The sequence below is a fragment of the Anser brachyrhynchus genome (genome assembly GCF_964034855.1).
Source record: "Anser brachyrhynchus genome assembly, chromosome: 1".
Classification (NCBI taxonomy): domain Eukaryota; kingdom Metazoa; phylum Chordata; class Aves; order Anseriformes; family Anatidae; genus Anser; species Anser brachyrhynchus.
The window spans coordinates 145,941,404-145,966,077 of NC_137694.1; the positions used below are offsets into that span (position 1 = coordinate 145,941,404).

General features: G+C 37.9%; 1 protein-coding gene across 1 annotated transcript in view; it reads left to right on the top strand.

Moving 5' to 3' along the window:
• Positions 1-1,490: 1,490 nt before the first annotated feature.
• LOC308184714 (pinopsin-like) overlaps positions 1,491-24,674 on the top strand; it is a 93,277-nt gene continuing 70,093 nt past the window's right edge. The window contains exons 1-2 of the mRNA XM_080572074.1: positions 1,491-2,574; positions 7,422-8,181. Of these exons, the coding sequence (XP_080428200.1) occupies positions 7,845-8,181 (337 nt within the window). The 5' untranslated portion in view covers positions 1,491-2,574; positions 7,422-7,844. The remainder of the gene's footprint in view (positions 2,575-7,421; positions 8,182-24,674) is intronic.

Sequence of the window (24,674 nt, forward strand, 5' to 3'; positions counted from 1 at the left end):
TGATTGTAATCGAGGGCAGTAAAAACAGTTCCCATAGGAATATAAAAATGTAACTTAAACATCTTTTATTTTCCTGAAAATTTAAGGACAGATGCTGAAAGCAGGATATTACTATTCTATAGACGAACTCCTAACTTTGTACAAGAATCTTCATCCCCAGTCTGGCTACCCAGCTTACATGTTGGTGTGCAGCCAGTTCTCCACCTTGCTGTGCATCTCCAGCTGCTGAAGCAAGAAGACTGAGGTGGCGAAGGACAGTACAGGTGTACCTGTTTAACCATCATGTTGGGGGGACATGACAGCAGGTGTTCCCAGAATAACATCCACTTGATTCATTTACTGTCCCTTCTTCTGGCATTCCCTAACAACTTTTATTTTTTGTTAAATGAAACAAGGGGTTCATATTAAACATCCCAGTTTAATTTCTGGAGCACCACCAGAACCTCAGAATTACAACCTCCGATGGATGCCATCCAGAGCATGGCAGCCCGCCTGCTCTTCAGTGGCACAGACTGTCAGTTAGTAATGCTGCCAAGCTGCCCTGAATCAAATTCACTGAAACAAAAGGAGATTCTCAAAAATTAATCAGGTACGTAAACTGCCCAATGATTTTCTTGTGCTGACAATTTTCTTTTTTCTTCTGGTACAACACATTTTTTGAAAACTTCAAAGTTGGCAACAGGAAACTGAACTCCAAACTCTCTTTTAACCCAGCTATCTTTAGTAAGCAGTTTCATCTAAAGTTACGTCAGGTAATGAAGTACAAATCAACACCTATAGAAGCAGAGTCTCATGCTGATGAAAAAATCACAGAAAGTATGTGAATTTGGAAACCATGTCTGTTTTTGCAACTAGATGCCATAATGGAGAATTTCAAAGATACACCTTTTACAAGTGACATTGAAAAAATGACCCTTTTTATTCTTTATTTTTAGTTTGGCACTCTCATTTAGTTAGGTACTCTCCTGTTCTCTCTCTGAATGTGACCTTAACAGGTTATTTCGGTTGTTGTTGATGTGTTCTTTTTTTCCCCTCTCTTTTTTCTTCCCTTTTTTTTTTTTTTCTCTTTTTTCTCCCCACCCCACCCTCCAGAAGAAGCAGCTCTTAATTTACATTGATGGTCTAAACAGAAGAGTTATGACTTTGTGTATTTTTTTGAAACTAATAGGTGTATTCCTGATTTATTTAATGAGAAAACTCTTGGTTTATTTCATGAAATAGTTTTACTTATGCTGAATTTCAGAATAAAATATTGTTATTTGTACAACAAATGATACCTAGGGCTTCTCCAAGTAGTCTTCCACAGGGGAAGAGCTTCTGTGAGGACATTCCAGAGCAGCATTTTTTCTGGGCTCTTTAATGATAGATGCGTCAGTTTGTCTGTCGTTAATCCAGAGAAGGTGAAAAAGCTGACAAATGTGATTAGATAACAGGTTAAATCTAGCTGAGGTGGAATAGTATGACTATCATGATCACTTTACAGGCTTTAACTGAGGTCTGTAGATTTAAAAGACTCTTTTTAGTAGTTCAGCAAGAACCAGAGCTGAGATGTTCAGCAGAGCAAGGCACTCTCCAGAATATTTTTCTTTAGTATTTTTACCCAATGATTCATTCCCCACAGGCTTTTTTTTTTTCTCTTTCTATAGAAAGAACAAAGCAGTAGGAGTAGTAGTAGATAGTAGTAGTAACAGAAACACACAATATTATATAGTTTTCAAGCCATATGCTATTTCTGTGATAGATGTATTTCTGAAAGCACAGATTTCAGCACGCACTAGTGCCTGTTTGAGCTGAAAATGCCAAGAATACAAAAGATACATGTGGAAAACATAGTCAAGGCAGTCGACTGACAAATTACACCCAAGACACATCTGTTACATCTTTGACAACATTTCAAAAAATCGCATCACTGATCACCTACTGAACAGGTAGCTATACCTGGTTACTTAAAAAAAAATAATAAAAAAAAATAAAGATTTTCATAGCAGTAAGAGTGCAAAGAGCACATAGCCCAACCTTCTTCTGCAGAGCACCCGGCGAGCAGAGACGCCCCGGCAGAGCCCGGGGGGCGTGCGGCTGGGGGCAGCCCTGCAACAGGCAGGGGCAGCCGGGGGGGGGGCTCCCAAAATGCAGGGTGCTGAGTGCTCCCCCCGCTGCCCTCTCCGGCCCCCCCTGGCCCGGGTGGGGGCGGCCCGGGCTGCAGCACCGCCCCGTGCCTGGTCCAGCCAGCAGGCGGGAGCGGAGCGCGCGGTGCCTCGGCTTTTTTTTTTTTTTTTTAATTTTTATTATTATTACTCCTATTATTCTCGATGCATTTATTCTCCCCCGACACCCTGAAGCTGGATGTCTTCGCAGCTTGCCCGGGTGGGGAGGAGGAGAAGGGAGAGGGAGGAGCGAGCCCCCCCGCATCCATCCCGCGGAAAGTGAGCCGCGGTGCTGCTGCCGGGCATCACCCTCCTGCACATCGCTGCTCAGGACGCCTTTGCTGAAGACTTAGCTGGTTTTTTATTTTTATTTTTTTTATATAATTATGTTTATTTTTCCCCCATCGGTTGCTCTGGATGCTAGATGCAGGTGAGTTTATCCTCCGCTTTTCTATGTCATCTCCCCCCGAGACAAGTGTAAAAAGTTTGCAAAGGGCAGAAGAAATCATAACCCGAGGTCCAGGCAGTTGGGTGGTTTGGTTGAAGAGGATTTAGCTTTCGCTGGGGCAATGTCTAAAGGCCTGGGTGCTGAGAAGGTGCTCACTGCTCTGCTGCGGGCTGAGGTTCTGAAGAGCAGACGCTTCCCATCACCTCGGTGCAGCACATTTACTGGTAGAGCAGGGATTTCTGTACGAGAAATTCTTCTTTGCACATCAGAGGGGTTGCTTTAACTTTTAAAGTGCTAGCTAAAATTAGCTTGTACTTCAGAAACCATGGTTCTCTTTTTTGTGTGTGTGATTTTTTTTTTCTTTTTTTACACTGTTTTCCCACACCATTAGCATTTTCCCTTGAGTGAACAGTGTGGTCTTCAAAGGTGATGGACCTCATAGCGTGTATGCTGTTGTTTTTGTTTTTGTTTGCCTTTTCCATAACTGTACTTTCCTAAAAGTGTGTTTGTAAGTCTGTATGCAAGAGGTTCTGCCACAGACAGCAAGTTTGGGGAGCTGGGAGTTATCTAAACTTCTGGACCATAGAGTCTCCTCTCTTTATTGTTTCTGAAGACTTACCTCTGGATGTGTTACAGTGTGACTTAGGGTATGGAAAAAATAGTCCAGAACAGATGGGAGTTTTTTCCTCAATGTTGTGAAGTCCCACATAGTTTTTCTTCTTTCAACTTTCTTTGGAAAATGTTATTTCATGTACTTTGTCTGGTTGTGGATGCTTTTCATTAAACATAATAAACTTTTGCACCTGGAAGACAAGGTTTAGTGTTTACAAACTCGAAAACATAACATTCTTTTTCTCTCCCCCCTTAATTAGACCAAACACTGCATATCCATAAGTTAGGCATCAGGTCACGTAATTTATACCCATGCCATAAAATTTCAGCTGGGATTGTCTTTGAAATATTATGAATATTTTTAAATTATAACTTTTGAGTAGAAAGGTAAGTTCATAAAAGAATGAAAATCTCTTTTAAAATTGATTTTAATATTTACTCAATAATAGGATGCATAAGGCTGTGTGAATATGTAAATATAAGCTTTTTTTTTAATCTCCCCTATATAAGTGAATAATGTACATATAATGTAAGAGAGTAATGCAAGGGTTTTTTTAAACAAAATGATTTTGAAGTTTGATTTTATTTTATTAAATTTTATCAGCTGTTAATATTTAAAGTGAACTAAGCATAATTTTTGGCATGTTGCCTTTGCAAGGGAAGATGATAATCTGCCAATTAGAAATAAAGAATGAGTTCATTTGGAAAAAAAATCTTGAACCCTTAAACCTGATCTGTTCTCTACATTCATAATTTAGTTATTTTGGGTCAAAATGAGAAAAGAAAAAACAGCTTCACTGTTGTAAGATACTGCTGAAACTAATGTGTGTTGGCAAGTGCAAAAAGAAGCCTTGCACTCTCAGTATCACTGCCTGTATTTTCAGAAGCTGATATAACATCTTTTGAAACCTTTCTTCTCCCCCCCCCACCCCTTTCCCCCCAACAGACTTTCAGAGAAAAGTGCAAGCAGTGCTGGATGTCTGTTTTGCTGTATGTTTAGATTACTAATGTCAAAATCAGTTACCAGATGAAGCTTTTAACAACTGGTGATATTAAATGAACTTTTGGCCTGTTTCACCTGGCCATGTGTTTTGTATCACTTTGGGTATGTTTTCCATTCCATATAAACTTAAACTAATTCAAGGGGACAAACTGGATATTCATTTATGTGTTTCAAATAAAATTGCAAGCTGTTTTTTTTGGTTAATTATTTTTATTGTTTTTTGTTTGTTTTGTTTGCTTGTTTTTCTTTTTTGAGAAGTAGAATTGGTAGAATTAGATAGGGTTCAGTTCTGCATGCCCCTCAGATTGTGAGAAACTGGGAGTGTTCAGGAGGTGGAGCTTGGACACTGGGGAGTACAGTGGGTCACCAGTAAAGTGGGATAACAAAAAGTAGCCTCTACCACAGCAAGGTATGTGTCTGGAGGTAAAAGAAAATAAGTGAAACTTCAAGCACACATCTTCATGTGTTTTTCAGGAATAATGTGTACTATTCAGTTAGATGCTAACATTAAGTAAGAATTAGACCAATTCGTTCAAGGTAAATGGATGGGAGTTTGGAATCTTTATTGAAATATGAAGTTCTACCCAGTTCCAACCCCCCTGCCATGGGCAGGGACACCTCCCACCAGGCCAAGTTGCCCAAAGCCCCATCCAACCTGACCTTGAACATCTCAGGTGATGGGGCATCCCCAGCTTCTCTTGGAAACCTGTGCCAGTGCCTTAACACCCTCTGAGTGAAGAATTTCTTCCTAACTTCTAATTTAAATTTCCACTCTTTTAGTTTTAAGCCATTACCCCTTGTCCTATTACTACAGTCCCTGATAATCACTACACTCCCTGACGAAAGAACAGGAACCTGGGTTTTGCCTGCACATGTGGTATGGGACTGTTGAATTAGAGTCAGCTGAATGTCACTCAGTGAGCAAATGTCCTTTTATGATTTCTGTAATTATGAATTTTTAATATTCCTTTGAAAATACATATATATGTGCATATTTAATAACTGTATGAAAAATATATTTTTATTACTTATATTTTGATGTTAATAGAGATGCATATATAAAGTTACATTTTCTAAATAGATTATAACCTTTGGCTTTGTCTAACTCCAATGCTGTGGTGCTTTAATGATAATATTATCCTGTGACAGTCCAAACTCTTGGCCTGTGATTATTCTGGTGAACTTAATTCCCAAATAGAAGCATTTATGATGGTATGCTGTAATCTTTGCTGCAGATTATCTAGGTGTAACCCATTCAGTTTGGGGTGGGGGAAGGGGGAGGAGTTGCATCTGTGCAAATTAATCTGTGTGTAAATCAGACTTAAGTCTCTCCAAATTTTGAAGCCAGATTCTGAAATATGGTTTGGGGGGAGCAGATAGGACTGATCTAGTTGCATCCTCAATAAACAGTCATGTGCAAACAGATTCAACAAAACTGTCTTGGAAGTAATGGGAAAATAATAGATTAATTTTGTATAAGACAGAGCATAAGCAGAATTATGAAAAAAAAATCCTACAGCTGATAACTTTTTCAGTTCATTTTTCTATACATTCTTATTTTCCTGTGATTTTTTTCTTCTGAAGTTCTCCTTTCATGCAGTGCCACAAAGCTTTGTTCCTATGCACACGCACACATGCAGCTGTCTCTCTTTTCAGTTGTGCCATTAGTCTGAGAAGCACTCAACATCATTGTTTTAAAGAGTTGTTCTTTCATTTGTGTTTTGTTTCACTAAACTTTAACTCTGTTCCTTTAAACACAATTGTGAGTAAAATTAAAATATATTCTCAGTTAGTCTCAGTTAGTTTCCTTCTATAGCCTGCAACCGGAATTGTGACAGATATCTTTTTAATTTTCCTTTTTTTTTTTTTTTTTTTTTTTTTTTCAGAATGGTAGAAAGAGGATTTCAAATGTTCTCCCTTACCATGTGCCTCCTAAATGGAGGTAGAGGGGAGTAAGCAGAAAACATCAGTTTTCAGGTTCTAAATGACCAAACAGTGGAAGGTCTACAAAGTGTATGTAATCTTTTCAACATTTATTTATCACAAGACAAAGTTAAGACAGACTGCATATATTATAGTTCAAAATCACTGCAATAATGGGACATGTTTATCACAGTGACTTTGTGAAAGCAGGGAAATAGTAATAAGAAATACTTGTTATAAATATTTACCATGCCAAACAGCTTTGATAGAAGAAAAAAAAAAACCCTCTACATCTTCAGTATACTCTGATGAACTCTCATCTTTCCAATTGGTTAACACATCTTTTTTTTTTAACTAATCAATTTGCAAAAAGCAGTAGTTAGGAGTAGTGCAACAGATGCTGCATTTTGAACTCTGGGTAGTTGTTCTAGGAGGACATGACTCCTGAAAGAAATGTTTTCACATTTTTAAGCTCAGCAAGCTATGGGTATTATGTTTTGTTTGTTTGTTTTTGTGTGTGTGTGGTGAGGAGTGGAAATTCTTACATATATTTATCTGCAATTTTTTTACTGAAACACTGGTGCAGAATTAGCCAGCCTTCTGCATGGTTGCAGGCAAAACAGTTACACATCCACATTAAGCATGCTGCTGTTGCTTCACAAAATACACGCACACATTGTATTCACTGTGTGGATCTATACAAATTCATGTCTGTGGTAGGAGAGATATGCGAAGCTCTGGATGTTTGTCTACTTTATAAATAATGAAGGTGAACACCTGTCCACTGGTAAATGTAGGAGAAGTGAAATTGATATCACAGCTTTGCCAACCTTTGTAAGCACATGGGAGCTTCAGGGACTGAGGTTGAAATTATTCTTTCTTGGTAAAGAAATAAATTCTCCTCCTAAAATTTTGGTTGCAATTAAACTCTAGCCAAGACTATAGCTTGGTGGATTGCCTTGATGTAGAAGATGATACAGCTTTTCCTCTGGGAAGCTGATGTGAAAGATCTATCTTACATACTTCTTCTCTTCTGAGGAACTTTACTAGTAAGGTGAAAATAGCCTTTTCCATGCTAAACTGAGAGCTAAGAAAAAACTGTTTATAATAGCAAAGGAAATTTCCAAAAACTGATTTTTTTTCTTTTTTTCTGTTGAAAATCAGAGAAAAGACTGAGAAATATTTGCCACAGTTCAAAGATGAGAAATTGTAAATAAATAATGTACCTACTTTGGTCTTAATACGGAAAGGGTGGTTTTGTCTTCACCTTTGTTTTTTTTTTCTTTTTCAGAAAGACGATTGAGCAGAATAAAAAACAGTAGCTACTCGTTGGTAGGAGGGCTGCCCGTTTGCTCAGAAAGAAGAGACCATGTGGAAGCACCTTTTTAAGATAGCTTCCAGTCTGACCTCCAAAAAAAAATCATCCAACATGATCCTGGGTTTAAACAAAAGATGAATTTGAGGTGATTGCTAGGTTTTTCTGCCCTGAATTCCCAAGTAGAAATGACCACTGAAAAGAAGTGTAAGAAAATATTCCCATGCTGCAATACAGTATTTCATGCCTGAGTAACCATCGAAGAGATATCTCAACTGAGTAAAGCTTGCAAGAAATGATTTGACCTGTAATGGAGGGACACTTCTGTGAAACTGGCAGAGGACTTCATCACAGGGCACCTGGTGTCTCTGCTCTCACCTACCTGTGGCAAAGTCCAAAATGAACCACACTTGGACATACAACCTGAGCTTTGATGCTCCTACAGATCTTGTAGAGCCGAGGGCTGGACTCTCACGAAATGGGCACACAATAGTGGCTGTTTTTCTTGGATTTATCTTGTTTTTTGGTTTCTTGAATAACCTGATTGTCCTCATCCTCTTCTGCAAGTTTAAAACACTCCGTAATCCAGTCAACATGCTCCTCCTGAACATCAGTATCAGTGACATGTTAGTGTGCATCTCAGGCACTACCCTCAGTTTTGCGTCTAACATCCATGGCAAATGGATTGGAGGGGAGCATGGTTGTAGGTGGTATGGATTTGTCAATTCCTGTTTTGGTAAGAGTTCAATGATAATTCTCTTATCCTATTCTTTTCAACACAGGTGCGTGAAGCCACTCAGTGAGTTAGTTGACTCGGTGTAGGGTAAATAGAAGGATGCTTTGGTTCCCTTGTTACGGTAAATCAAGTGAAATTCATGGCTTAAAACATTTAACTGCAGGCTTTGTGAAACATAGAAGAGAGCTGATAAATATTCCTTAACATATCCTATTTTTGAAATAACTCATTTTTAAGAGCTGAAAATGATATCTAGAAAGAGGCGGGACACTAGAAGAAGTTTGACTAAGTGAATGAACATACATGGTACTTCCCTCTTTTTCAGGAAAATCTGTGCCAACAGTACACAGTCCTTTCAGTGCTGCTTCTATCACAAACAAAGCCTCATGAAAATACTCCATTTGCCATTTGTAATTATCTATTGATCTATAACATGAATTCCCTTTTGTCCCAGATAATGAGAGTTTTCATCATTAGATGCTTTCTGTTCTTCCCCAAAGCAAAATCTTTATTTTAAAATTACATGATGCACATTCAATAAGAAATTAACTTATAGGAATAGATGTCAGATATATTCAAAGCATTCATCAAAGCCAAAGTTAAACAGTATCTCTGCATTCTTCTTCTGTCCAGATAAAACTTCCTGTAAAAAGCTTTTGTAGTGTTAGATTTAAATTTTTAAATTAAAATAATCATATTAATTCTTTAAAAAATAAAGAAAAGATAAAACAGAAGAAAAAAGCACAGTCAGAGGGCAGCTTTTATGCCTTCAAGTTGATCCATCACTTTTATAATTACATTACCAAGCAGTGACCCTTTGTGCATTTATTCTTATATTCAAAAAAAGATCTGCTAAGGCAAGACATAAACTGTCCTGTGGGTACAACATCTAGACATGGTCCTATGCTCACCCAGACTGGAGGACCCAGTTCTTCTTGCTCTGTGTCCTTGCTTTGGTGATCTCCAGGCCACCAGGACAGGTCTGAACACATCCTATTTTCTTCTCTCCCTCTGATGTTGAGGTGCATCTCATACGAGTGCTCCGGCCTTAGCAGCACTCCCACAGCCCTTGATGTAGAGTCAGGCTGTGAGTCTAAACACACTTTTTCTGTCTGACTTACAAACTCTTGCTGTTTCTGACAGTGTGCTTTCCTCTGGTGCCCTTCCCTTCCTCAAACTTGTGCTGCACTAATGACAGTTATCTCAGCTTAGCAGTTTCCTCTGGGAAGCTGCTGCTTTGCCCAAAGTGACCTCTCAGGAGTTAGCAATGTTGTATTATATAAAAGCATTGGCTTCGGTGATATAAAAATAGACCCCATTACCAACAACACCTTTTTTTTTTGTGGTTTATTTTTTATTATTCATTTATTATTTATTTATATATTTTTAATTATTGTTTTTTAAATCTGTGCAGATCAGAAAAACATATCTTCTCCTTCCATGTTTTCTTTCCATTTTTGTGAGTCATTATGGTGATGGGGTAGTCTACTGGTCCATGTTGTTTGAAGCTTTAGCATACAGCTTTCTCACAGTAACTTTGTAGAAATGTATTCACATAAGATGCACAGGGGTTTTGAATGCATTCACCAGGCCTCTGCTACTGTGTCTTCATAACTAACTTCATAACAGAGCTGAATAATTCAGTCACTAGTCTTCTCAGGGAGAAAAGGTGTAGGACTGGATTTTCTCCATCCTTTGATTTACCTGTGTTTTTTATTATTAGGGAGTGGGATGCAAAGATTATATTTGAAGAGACGAGAAAAAAGGTATGTGTTTAAGGGAGCAGAAAAATGGTATGTGTTTAAGGGAGGAGAAAAAAAGGTATGTGTTTAAAGGATGAGGAAAAAAAGTATGATGAAGGTGCCTTTCGAGCTTGTTGGCTTCTGTCAGAATACCTGTGTGCTACTTCCCCAGTTACTGTGGAATTAAAACAGCAAATGGGTCAGCTTCTCATGGGGTGACTTGATTGTGGAATGGTTCTTCAGGTCTACTGTATAAATCAGATGGATGGCAGGACAGCAGGCTTCCATTCTGCAGTGACACATGTCCATGCAAGAGATTTCAGTACAGCTCTTAAAATTGTTTAGATCATCAAAGAACAAGCAAGCAGACAAAAACACAAAGCCCATAATGCTAAAGTTGACTTCAGCTTCCCTGACTGGCTCTACTATCAGCAGGGTGTCCTGGGTGGCTGGGACAGCTTGACCGCTGGCAAGTGTTGAACTGTGCACATGGAAACTTTTCTTAAGAGTGTTAAAAACATTCTTTTGCAATTCCATTTGCAAAGTCTTGCAACACTCACAATATTTGTTATTATGCTTTTATTTTTACTACTGCGTATAAAGGGTATACTGAAGAAGTTTGCCTGCAAAATTATAACTAAAAATGTTCACTGGAAAATAACATGAGTAAACATGAGTAAAAGCATAGAATAGTAGCAGGTGGCTTAACATTTAGATGTCTCCATCTGCAGATAAATACCATTGTTCATCTGCTTTCTTGAAATGATATAATCCAAAATGCGTTAAAGAAAAACATAGATATAGGTTAAGTTGACAGCATTTCAGTTCTTCACAGCACTTGAAAACAAAATTCCCAAGATTTTTCTTGCATTCCATGTGTGCTTTGAGCATCATAGACTGAACAGGGACATGTTGAATGGAATGGGTAATTTTTTTACAGACTTCGAGATATTATTGATAAGGGCGTAGGGTGGGGGGAACAACATCTCATTCATTGTAGAATTCTTTTCTTTGTCTTCCATGGACTTTAGAAAAACTGTATACAATTTACAAAAGTGATTCAGAAACTCTAGAGGAGGAAAAGTATATTCTGTATGGTAAACTTGTGGTTTAAGACCTCACTGACTGATACCTTGTAGTTACCGAAGATTAGAAAGTTATTTGTCAGCAAGAGGTTTTTTTGACACTTTTGTCGACCAGCTTAGATCACAGCCTTCCTCCTGACTGCTATGGATGCCTTGTGAGTGGCAAAGTGGATTAGATTTATAAACATAATTGCAAGAACTACAAGTACTACAAAATAATGGCTATGATATAAAAGGCTACAATATAAAAGGAACATATATGAGCAAATAAATGGCAAAACTATATAGACTGGGAGGAGAGGGTTTATTTGTGTTGTTTACACTTTTTTTTTTGCAATCCCTTAGCTATTCTTCTAAAAACGTATATACTTTCCATTCACTGAAAGTTATCTTACACTCCTTTGTGCCTTGAGTCTGATTTTGGCCTGCCAAAGCTAAGAGAAATTGCCCTAATGCTCAGGATCCATAAGAAAGATGTGTTGTAGAAGAGATAATTAAGAACTGAAGTTCAACATCAAGCTCTGTAAGGGTAAACTCTTTAAAATATATATATATATATATATATTTTTTTTTCACCTCACGGGATAGAAGTCTGTCCTACTAGGATAAACTTCATTATAGAACCAGAATTTCAGATTATATTACAGTAAGTTCACTGGCTTCAGTAGAATTGTACTCTCCAGTAACAAATGAAGATATGTACCTTTTTTTTCTAAAACACATAGTGATGGTGATGATGATGATAAACCAACAAACTTTAATATTTTCCTAGACCATAAAGAAGTCTGTAGTGGGCAACTAAGCTTTATGACTTGGCAAATATTTAATGATATGTAAAACACACCTACGCCAACTTCAAAATGTAAAAATGTTTTTAAAAGTAATTCACCTTTTAAAGAGCTTCTGAGAAGGACTGAATTTTTCGTAGTTGTTTTGCTCCCTCACACTTTGTTTTGTGATGCTACGAAAAACACCTTCTTTCTGTCTAGAATTCAATTGAGAGTGAAGGTCTTATCCCCCAGGTCCATAGCCTGGAGGAAACTTAGCCAGTGAATGTAGGAAGATGAGGTTTTTTTCAAATGCAAATGCATGTCCATAGATCACTCATTTTGTTTGAAGTGCCTTTTCTCTTTTAAAATCACATAACTATGTCCCTGGGAGGTGATCCAGAAAGTAGCTCGAATTCTCTTCCCAGCAAAATCGACAGTGCAATGGACATTGATGTTGCTTATTGTGGAATCGAGCTGCATGGTCTTTACTGGGTAATTCATTGCCTATTCCAGGCACTTAAAAATCATGAACCAAGAACCAGTACCAGGAGGTTCCTATGAGCACAATGGAAAAAATATGGAGGAGGTGTAGGTGTTTTGTTTATTTGCTTGCTGTTTTCCACACCTCTACTTTATGATTTCAAATCATTCTCTGAAAGCAGATGGTTTAGAAAGTAATGGACAGTGCAGATGCTGATCAATGAGCATGTAATGTGGATTTTAAGGAGAACAGTAAATATCATGAGACTTGCTATAGCAGCATAAGAGCTGTTGGGACTTCATTTGAGAAGCATAAAGGATGGAGTTAGGGGAGGAACAATGTGGACTGTTCCTGTCGTAAATGATTTTCCCCTGGTGCTTGTGCCTGTTTGCAGCTCCATCAACTAGGTCACTGCAGTGCATGTATTTGCTAAATTTGCTCCCGTTACCCACCACTTAGCCACAGTTTGATAGGCTCATGGTTATACATTTAAGCAAACATTCATGTTTGCAGGGGACACAAGGACAGAACGGACACATTTTCCCAAATGAACTCTGAGTAAACTTTGCAAGCAGGCTGAAATAAAAACTGTTAAATATATCATGGAATGATTAGGCACTAGATTTTAATTTAGGAAAAATACAATATTTAGTAAAACACTCCCAAAGAGACCATATACGCACAAAGTGATATTGCACCCTAAGATTGTTTGTCATGCAGCTTTGACCACCTCACACATACTCTCTCCAATGCCCTATTATACGCTTCAGATCTCTGGACAGATGAAAACTTTGAGAAACATTTCATCTTTTCCCAAGATATATGCACTAATGTAGACTTCCCAAAGATGTAAGGCAGGCAGTATTTGGGTGTGAAAAACTTCTGGAGTTCATTTTCAGAATTGCTATGTTATGCCATATCAGGATTAAATATTAAGTAGATTAATTCACGTAGGACAGTTGATACCTTCTCCAGTCCAGGAAATCCAACATTGGATTCTGAGGCTGTAAAGTTTTGAAGTGCATCACTAATAATGAAATTTTTGTGACTCTTGAACTCTTTGTTCATGTCTGCTGATTGTTTTCTTTCTTCCTCAGCCTTTGTGGTAATTAAAAGCTGTGTGATTTGAGGTCACATCTTCCATGCAGCAACATGTCCTTGTCCTGTATGCAAGAGAGGGCTCCACTCTTAAACTTGTTCTAACTGAAGTAGAGTGTGTGTATATACCTTTATGACCACTGATGAACCAAAGTCCCATCTAAATGAGGGCTTTAATGTTTTTAGAAAACCCATAGTACCCAACTATGTAGGCAGATAATCTATTCAGTCACATTTAAGCTGTTATTGAATTATTCCCCTGTAAGCTTCCAGAGAATACATTAAATGAGAAACAGAGCTGTTCATGGTTTTGTTTTAAAGTTCAGTTTCCCTGCGACCTTAAACAAATAATTTCCTTCTTAATCTGTTGCCTTGATTTTATATTCTGTCTTAAACATACTTCACTAAACTGAGGTACTTTGAGTATAAACATGTAACATATTGTAAGCTTTCTGCTCATGAGATGCAATTGAGAAATCGAGATCCCAAGCGAAGTGAATGGCTTTTCTGTGAGAATGAATATGGTGTTTTTGTTTGTTTGCTTGTTTGTTTTCCCAAGGGTGAAAACATAATCTTCCTTGACTTGATTCTGCAAGAGCTCAAGACTGAAGTTGTCTGAGCCCTGACAGAGTAAGGTCTCGTGTCCCAGTGTGAAATACTCTTAGCAGCTCCTTACTTGGCTCCTGAATGTGGATAGCTCCTTTTTCAAGTGGGTTTAGGATGGGATTTAAAGTAGTATTCCTATAAATAAAATTGACAGGAGACACCACTGATCAGTAATGTTTAAGAAAACTTAGTTCTCATCAGAACTCAAAGACGTTATGTATTTTAAATGAGTAGACTCTCTTGTGCTTGCAATCAACAGGACCTATGCAAACTTTTCTAGGTAGTTGTTCGATATCAGAATTTTTTTGCTGTTTCAAAGAGAGGACCAAGAAAAAGGTTGTATAAAAAACTGGAAAACACCAAAGATGCTTACAGTTCCTTTATCTAAAAAAGGACAAATAATATCATTACTTAGAGGGTTTTACTGATTTTCGAATAATATTACAACTAATGGTTGGTCCTGAATTTTTCTGCATAATTTCAAGCACCTGATATCCATTAGGCTGTATAGTAAATGGAAACACAAAAGTACTTATTCAGGAGATATGTAATCTGAATTCCTCTTTGACATCCCTTCTCTAAGGAAACTGAAGTTAGGCTGTCATTCTTTTTATTTAAATGATTAATAAATTAGGTAACCACATATTAATAAATACAATTCTAAGAGCCAAATTTACAGGGAAACATGAAATTCTGAACACCTTAGAGATGGATGGGGATAATTTGACGAAAAACAAGTATTTCCCAATTACTCAGTCTTCTTTCATAATCAATAGGAAAAGAAATCTGCATTGTCAGCGTACAAATTGTCTGACATACTTCAGATATTCTCCTCAGGGTGATATAAGCTGTGTCTTAGAAGTGACTCTTTGTCTCCACCAGTTTTGAAAGGAGCCAAGGATCACAAGCTCAGGGGTGGATATTTGCTCTGTACCTCCCTGCAGCCATGAAATGACCCTCACCACCAAAGTGCTTATTACTTCTTTTGGCTTTATGCCATTTTGTCACTTTATCTTATAATTCGTTTCTCAGTTCAGTGTCCTTTTCCTGAATGTTGGGCTTATTTCTTAGTTTATTTCTAGTTTCTCTGGGCATTAAACACCATTCGTGTTGAAATCACTAGTTGCCCAAGAGTGAATATTTGGAAAACATTTGTTATGTTTCTATGAAGAGGTGCCCAAATCTCCTTTCAGAACTTGACCATACATTCATCATGCAGGGAACATGCTGTCTGCTCTGCCTACAGATAACTTGGAGAGCAGAAGTATTATTTTATTTATTTATTTATTTATTTATTAATTTTTAATGCAATTTAAGAACTTGAAGCCGAGAGTCAGACCCAGAAAAAATTGTAGAGAACCAATTAAAGAAGGTACCATAACATGCATAGAAAGTGTCTGTAATACCAGGAATAGTTCCTTCTCCCTCCCTTGGACTGGGCAGCCCCAGCTCTGCACCAGCTCAGCACCTGACTGCAGTAGGAGCTTTGGGTGCACCAGAATCCCCTCTTTTCCCTCCCTCTCCCCCTCCCAGCCTTCAGCACAGAGAAAATACAAGCACGTGGCTCAAACAGGAGCCGAAGCGTGCTCTGAACAGTTCACTGATCCCTGGTGGCCCTTCTACATGCACCAGCAGGCACACGTAGATTGAGTCATCATGCTCTCCCTTGCCTGCCACAGCTAATATTTTCTGCTGCTATGTTTTGTTGTGTGATAATCTACAGCCTATTCACCTAATGCCTGACCAAAAAATAGACAACAAAAACCATGCAGAGATTTCAACAGTGAAGGGTGGAGAGCAGTTTGTATGTGTGTCCCTGGGTTAAGGGACAGAAAAATAGCAGAATTCTGTAAGGCAGTCAATAACTTCCTTGGTAGCTTTTACACATAGTTATCAGCTGTCTATATGATGCCAACTTCTGTTCTGGAAGAAATGTTCTGCCCATGCCCAAAGTCCGTTTCTGTGTGTGTGCAAGTGACTTCAAATAACTGCCTATGTTTGAGACTTCCTTATCGAGCAACCATACCCTTGGTTCAGTTGCATATTTTTAGTTTTGGTACATGGCACTACGTAATAACTATGTATTGCAGAATGTTAAGAACTTTGTGCAAGACAAGATACAAAATAAAATCACTTTACATAGAGACATGGAAGGGGCTTAAATGCAAAAAAAAAAAAATCAGACTTCTTGCAAAATTATTCTGATGATGAAATGAGTCTAAAAGGTCAGGGCTGTAAGCTGTGTTAGAAATGATGGAAGATCATTTCTGTTAGACAGGTTTAATCATGTGCATTTGCAGACCCTGTTCCCTAATCCTATGTCACAGCATTAACCCAGGCAATGCTGTGCCTGATGTTATATTTCCATCAGTGCAGCAAAAAACAGAAACCAACTGTGTCTGTAGTCGGGCCACATTCACGTGAAGAAATATGTTATTAAAATGTATCTGGTTTTCTTGTCCCTCAGTAGGTAAAATGAAATAAACTTGAGACCAGTAAATAGTGTTCGCTCAGAAAAACTGCATTGGAGAGCACTGGACTTTGCTTGTGACAGACCGTTGAATCATATTTTATTTAACTATGTATTTAATAATCTTGGTAACTCTTAAGACCATCTGCATGCTGCCAGACCTGAATTCAATATTTTTTGTTAAAACTTGAACTTTCATTGTAGTCCTGCAGTCTATCAGAGAGAGGATATTATCTCCAGCTATTTAAATCCAAGTTATATAGATAGTGGCTTTTTCTTAACTGGTGACATATATTTTCTATGACCATTTCTTTCAGAAAGCATTTAAGCTGAATGCTACGTCTTCCATTCTAGTAAGGGAATTAATAACTACTGGCTTTTCAGTGATAACACAACCAATACACAATTATTGGCATAGTTCCAAATAATGACATAGTAATAAACAATAACTAGCAATTTCATTTTTTTTCCCCCTTTCCACAGCTGTGGCCAATACTTTACTTTAAAGTATTCATCTTTTGAAGTAATCATTTTTTTTTCCATTAGTGTCTGCCACTTTTGTGATTAAGAATATCTATTAAGATGAAAAAATCATTTTCAGTAATTTGTGAAAAGATTGTTCTGGTATGGCAAAAAATACATATTTTGAAAGCAGGAGCTATCCTGTTCAGATTTGCATTCTTCTAGGGATAAACACTAGCTGCAAAAATGTTTCTGAAACCAGAGATTCAGTAAATGTCGAATAAGTTAAGAAACTACAGCCTCTATTGATTTACTGACCGCTTATTGTTTCTGATGATTTCACAGCTAAAATGACTCACTACTTAAACGATCCAAATGTCTCATATTGCTGGAAGGTGTTTTTTGTTTTTGTTTTTAATATTATTTTTCCCCAGACTACGAAGTCAAAATGTCCTCTGGCTGCTGTAAATTTTTCCATAATTGATACTGGCAGGATGAACGCTTGAGATCTGCAAACAACAAAAGTAAGGGGGCATCACTCCAGGTAGCCACTCCCTTAACTCACTGTTATTTTTAGAACAGAATGTAGTGGAATAGTTCAGTTGGAAGGGACATACAAAGATCATCAAGTCCAACTGCCTGACCACTTCAGAGCTAGCCAAAAGTTAAAGCGTATTATCGAGGCATGAAGCGCCTGTTGAAAACTGACAGGCATGGGGCCTCAAACACCTCTGTAGCAAGCCTGTTCTAGTGTTTGACCAACCTCACCAGAGAAATCTTTCCTAATGCCCAGTCTGAACCTCACTTGACACAGCTTTGAGCCATTCCCACATGTCCTGACATCAGTGCCCAGGGAGCAGAGACTGGCACCTCCCTCTGTGCTTCCCTTGCTCAGGACATTGCAGAGAGCAGTGGGGTCACCCCTCAGCCTCCAGTTCTTCAAGCTATCAAGTCTCCCTGTGCTTTGACTCCTTAGTGGTTTGGAACCTGATTAACGCTCTCTCTCCCTGCTCTGTGCTGGCTTAGTGTGGATCAGGGCTGGCAGATGAGAGGGTGTTCACCTATACAAGGGTGAAGCCTTATGTTCAGCATGGGTGCCTGGGCAACATCTTTAAACTGCTGTGTTATACCACTGAAAAACTTCACATGTTTCAGCTGAAGGTTTCTCATGCCAGCTATCAGCCTCAGGCTCAATTTCTGTGGGCAATTTCAGCTAATGACTTTTCCCCAAATGTGGCAAAATTGCATTATTTCTTCTGCTTGTAGTTTCTTAAGCCCATTTCATGTACAGCCACCAGTACATTGGAAGTATCAACCTATGACCAGTTACAACCTTTCAGTTTTCCTTGTGAAAGTATAGCAGGTACCATGCAAAAGACTAATAACTCACTGGGGTAAAATGTTAATTTACATATATTCCATAGTGTTTTATGTTCACCACCTGTTAATTTTCTAGTTTAGTTTATTTTTATTGTATTTTCTGTCCTGTTTTTTTTTTTCCATATTGTTTTATTTTTTTTCCCTATTGGTTTCAGTAATGCAGTCCAGAGCAGAAATAATAGGTAACTTTCTAATGGAAGAAAAGATCAAAGGTGCAGTCTTCAAATGAGTCAATAGGCAGAAATCAGTTTGAGTTATTTTCATAGAGGTTTGTTAGATCAAAATCTATTCAAGACCAAATGACTAATAGAAAGAAAAGGGAAAAACAAACAAACAAACAAAACACCCTGAGTTTATTGTGTACATTTTTCATAAGAAATTGTCTGACCATCTCTAAACATAACATCCACATAAAACTTTGTTTAGATTAGGACTCTAATAATTTCTAAGATTCAAAAAAGGTTAATTCATATAAGTTTCATTTTGACTGCTAAATTTCTAAATGTTGTCCAAGCATAGTACAAACCTCTGAGATAGTACTGAAATAGCACACTAACATCTGGCAAGATTTGCTTTGAGCTAAGAAATGGTATGAATTTTACAAAAACAGAGATAATCCCCATTAACTTGCATTTATGAAAATTTCAGAACACACAATGGTTGGATACTGTTGAGTCTTCTTTAAACTTAATTTTTATATGTGCACGCACACTGCAACATTATCGTTTGCCAAATTTACAGTTTGTGGGTAATTTCTGTTCTGCACTCTGACTGTTTATGAAGTTACCAGGGGACCTCTTTATACTGACACATTTAATCACCCTAATGAATTGATGCAAGCTGCATGGGCACTGCACAGCAGGCAGAATGAGGCTGAGCATCCTGGGTCAAGGAGCTCACACAGTGAGCAGGAGGCTGATCAAGGTCCCTTTGGCTGATCCACATCTGCCTAGGTGCACGCTCAGCAGGATTTCATTAGAAATAGTGTCAGGGCAGGAAGTTATATAACAGGGGTGGCAGATTACAAACTCTGCCCCTTAATGGCAATATGCAGTATCTACATGACTTGTGGAGGTGCACTATTTACATATTCTGTACACGACCTCCAGTGCACAAAACAGCTCTTCTCCACACAAGTCTTTGTTACAGGTCCAAACATTGCCTAATTTTATCAAACCCATCAATTTTTGCTACTTTTTTGGTCTGTTGACTTTTCGGGGAAAGAACATCTGGCAGCACAAGAGGACTGCAGTTCAGCAATGGCTACATGAGGATGTTGAGGATTGTTTTACTGGGTATATTTCTTAAAATGGATAGTGTATTTCTATCTAAAATCCTTGTGAGAGGCAAAGACAGAGGAATAGGATGAAAGGCTGCCAGATAAATATGCCAGTCAGGATTTAAATGGGCTTTTTCTAATTGTTAGAAAGCAGGTTATGAGGAAAGACAAAGCCACAGCTTAATATTCTTTGTGATAAGAGCAGAAAGTAGACATACCACCATCTGGTTTCCTCCATATAGCCTTTTTTCTCTATTGGTCAGTGCATCAGGAATTTGAGGATGAGAAAAAGTAGGAGCTTTCTAAGTGTTAATATCTTTTCTGGGGCTGGCGGCACTCAAGCCTTTGGGAAAGAAATATTAATAGTAAAACAAGCAGGTAGTAGTCCCTTATTATTCTGTAATTATTTCTTCTTATTATTGGAATTACTAAATACTAGCGGTGTCTTGCAAAGGAGTGATTATATCCATGCTAATCATTTGTCATTTAAAAATGTTGCACAGCTAAACTTCTACAATTCTAAACTTAGTTATGGTAACTTTCATCGTCCAATGACAGTTTTGCCAGTAGACAGTCCCAGCAGCCTGTGATTTGTGGTGTAGGGACTTCATGCCTGAGGTGGTACTGTTGAGTGTGATAGATCTTCCTGGATTTATCACTCAGACTGAGTGTTCTCTGGAACCCTGAAAAATTTTGGTATTCGCAATACAATATGTCAAGGAGTTCCACACACCAGCTATGTACTGTGCAAAATAAAGTACCCTTTCCTGTTTGTTTATTCTGAGTCCGCAACATGATATTTCATTTGAAAATCCAGTTCTTATATTATGAGAAACACTAAATAATCAACCCCCGTCCACCTTTTCATGTTCTCTATTCTTTTCTCTGTTTTCCTTTTCTATCAATCCCTGATGTTTACTTTTCTAAATGCCGCTGAGCATTGGTGCTTAGTAGAAGTAGTTTTCATAAAGTTCTCTATCATAACTCTCTTTCAATAGCAGTAAGTCAGTCAGAAACAATCACTGTGTATTTAAAGCTGGTACAGTTTTTCTCCACATATGGCAGTTTACATCAGTATAGCACTTCATCTGCTCAGTGACTCAGTTTCATGAGGTTGTTCTGCAGTACTTCACAGTCAGCTTTGTTGATTTTGAGTTATTCAGCACAGTATAATCAACAAACTTCACTCTTGACCATCTTTTTCTGATCATTTATTAATATGATGAATAACACAGTGCCTTGCACTAACCCATAGGGGAATTTACCGGTGAATATTTTCCATTGAAAAAAAAACTAATTATTTTCTCCTGTTCTTTATTTCCTGGCTCTAATCAATTATTTATCCTGTGAGGATCTGTTATTGCAAGGCAGCTTACTATCCTTAAGAGCCTTTGGCCTAGTCAAAGCTTTACGGAAATCCAAGTAGGCTTTATCAAATGTATCAACCCTGACTACATGACACTGTCAAGGACCTTTAATAAATTATTCAGGCTTGGCTTCCGACCAAGATAGCCATGACAGCTTGTCCCAGCTTGTCATTCCTCTCTGTATGTCCACTACTGTATTCTCTAGTGTAATTTCTACCAATCTATCCAGTGTTGCAGAACGGACTTGTTGGTTGGATTAAATCTGCTGGAAAGGGTTTCTGTCTGCATCAGTTACAAATCACTTCTTAGTGGATGTAGCAAAAGATTTCCTCTTCTGAGGTCCTCCTGAGGGTTAAGGACTGGAGAATACTGCTTCTTCTCACTGCACATCTTTCTGGTAGTAAAGCCATCTTGGATAGGGATGGGAGCAGCCTTCTCCCCTAGTGTTATTTCCCACTTCTGTAGCACATGAGGTTGTTGGCCTGTAATAATCCTGGCCCAAAAGCTGTGTAGAGCCTAGTCTACATATTTTGACACTGTATTCATATTAGCAGATATATCACCAGTTATTGACTCGTTCATAACTAGTTATTGCAAAAAAACAATTTTACCGTTAGACTTTAGTAAAACAACTCAGAGAGGTAAATATTTGTACCGTGTTCCATCTCTAGGAATGATAGATGACAAAAAAAGAAAACAATCAATCAATCAAACAAACAAACAAACAAAACAACAAGATTTTAAAAGCATTAAAAATTTCTAGAAATCTAACTTTGATACTAAGAATAAGTGGGTGCATTCAGTGAAAAAGCGAAGGTTCACGTGAAGGAAGCTTGGTGGGGATGCTTTGGTGGAAGCTTGGCTCCCTGACTGACATGAGAAGACACTGTAATTTCACCTCTTAGCTAACTTGGTGCGATATCCTGTATGTAGACAAACCCTAAGTCTACATGCTTCGTGTCAAATCTGTGCAGATGCTTAGCATTAAGGAACATCCCAGGGTGCTCCCCTTTGGAAAGCAAAGGAGCACCCCTGGCAGGAGATGATGGAGGTCTTGCAGGGCAGCTTGGGCAGGGACATGGAGCTGCTGCCTTTGTACCTGAGTGCCCTGAGAACATCCCCATGCAGCACTGTACAGCCATCCCTGCTTCCTGCATGCACACAAGCCCCCTAGACTTTTTCTGAGACGTTGCTGTACAGCAGCTCCATCTAGTGCTGACAATATTTCTTATTCTGACTCCCAAAGTCAGCTGGATAAATACACTCATACGGAGGCAGCCAGTTTAGGAGGCTGAATTTGCAAATGCTCACCCTGCTTTCCAGAATCAAAGGGATCCTGCATAACATATGGAAAGTGAGATTGAAATTAATATTGGTGTTTTTTGTTGTTATTGTTTGCTTGTTTGTTTTTGTACTGCTGGTATCATTGGGATGCAAAAGGGACTCCTTTGCTATATTTATGCTACTGGGAATAAATTGTTATTTGGTTGATGGACAGGCATGTTAATAGCACAAAAGCATAGTACCACCCAGAATTAAGATCACCATTAATGTACAACATACATTTAAAAATTCAGTAACAGAGGAAATAAAGAAAAAAAGAAGAAAAAAGGTAATTCTTCTCTAGTAAAACTAATGCATCCTCTCTATACTGAAGATATCACCAAAGACAAAAAGGACATATCATACAAAGGAGGAAACAGAGAAATGCTTGCTGAGAAAAGAGCAGGAAAGGTTTACTGAACAGGGCCAGTAACATTTACTGTCAGATTTGTCCCAGCAGGCTTAGATGCGGCAGTGGTTTCTTTCGAGCACCATCAGAGTTAAACTGTTACCCCATTAGAGATAAGCAGGAAGAGAATTCTTCATGGAAGAGAAAGATTGCCTACTCTATTGGACTCATGAATGCAAGTCATATAGGCAAAAGAAAACAAATTATTGCAGGCATTAAATAAATAACTATTGGTTTATTTACCTATATTCAGAGTGAATTGTTGATATTTGAGGTGGCCTGTGTTATGAAAACCCATAAAAGAGACATTTAAAAATTGGCTGCAACTGCCAATGTGTAGAAATTTTGGGAAATATTTTCTCAATTTCAAATCAGTAGAAGTTCTTTTAATGACTTAAAAGTCAAAAGCAAATGGTGGTCTGATGACTAAAATGTATGGGCATTCAACTGGAATAAGCATCAGTAAATGCAAGAATATATATATATATTTGATGTTTTATTCTGTTTATTATAGAAATGATTAATAGGAATATCCAATTACAGCCAATTATGTTTTGGAAGCACACTCCATTCTCAGCTGCTTCTGTGAGTTATAAAATGTCTTACTGTGTTGATTATTATTACTGAATATTCAGTATTATTACTGAAGTGTAGATGGTGAACTGTAAAGTTCAAAGTAGTCAAGCTAGTACTGGTTAGCTGTCCACTAAGGCCAATGCTCACTTTGAATCTATTTATCTTAGCTCTGGAAAATCTTCTAGGTTCATCAGTGTTTCTTTTTAACTCTGAAAATGTTTGGGATCTTCTACCAAAATCTGTCAGCAGATGGAGTTTGGCCCATAAAACAAGTATGTCTGTTACCTTTCGGAGGGAAACAGAAATAGTAGATAATATACTGGCAGCCAGAGGGCAAGAAACAGCAGCCACATATGTCTTCCACACTCCAGACCTGTTTGCCTTCCCTCTGAATGTTCTTTTTTGCTTCTCTTCAATTCTCTCTCTCTCTCTCAATAAAAAAATAAATAAAGGGGGGGGGGGGGGAACACCCAAACTTGATAAAAAAAATAATTTGGGAAATTCTATATTCACAATCCCTTGCTTGTTTCAGTGCTATAATAATTATAATAATGGTTGGACTTGATGATCTTAGAGGTTTTTTCCAACCTAAATGATTCTAGGATTCTATAGTTTTCCACCAGCCTTAGCAACCGTGAAAGTTGATAGCAGGCTTTGTTATTTGAGCTGTTTGTTTCACACATGCACACAAAACCAACAAACAAAACAAACAAACAAACACCTTGCAAAGCCTCATTGGAGATCATATATGAGATAGCGAGGTAGATAGTTTTTTCCTTATCTTCACCATGAGAATGAAGGGTATGTTATAAGACTCAGAGCTAGAAAGCACAGCAAAGTACTATAAAATAAAATAAAACAAAACAAAACAAAATAAAATAAAATAAAATAAAATAAAATAAAATAAAATAAAATAAAATAAAATAAAATAAAATAAAATAAAATAAAATAAAATAATGTGTTTTTTTCTTCTTTTTTTTCCCCTTTCATGATATGCTTCAATAGCTTCTGATTTTTTGCAAAAGCACATCTGCTCTGGGGAGGCCAATTTTCAGGTGAACAAATGCTGAACCCCTCCTGGCCCCTTCCCCATTTCTGCCCAGTGACTTAGCTTTGGGACTTTTCTGCTTTTATCATTATAATATTATTTCCTCACCTGTAAGAAGGTCTCTGGTGGCTACAACTGCTGTAGTGGAAGTTACTATATTTTTGTGGAAGAAATGCTTTCATCTTTATGGTAAGCAGAGACCAGTAGTTTTGCTTATTAGTATTAATGTAAATAGTACATAAAAGGTGGAAACACAGCTGATAGAAAAGCTTGCTCCATGTGCACTCTCATGAAGTCTCTGATTCTGTAGTAGCTGTTACACAAGGTACTTTGGCCCAGAGCTGAAAAAATTTTACCTGAAGATTAAGCTACCATCAGAAAGGGAGCTTGTTGCTTT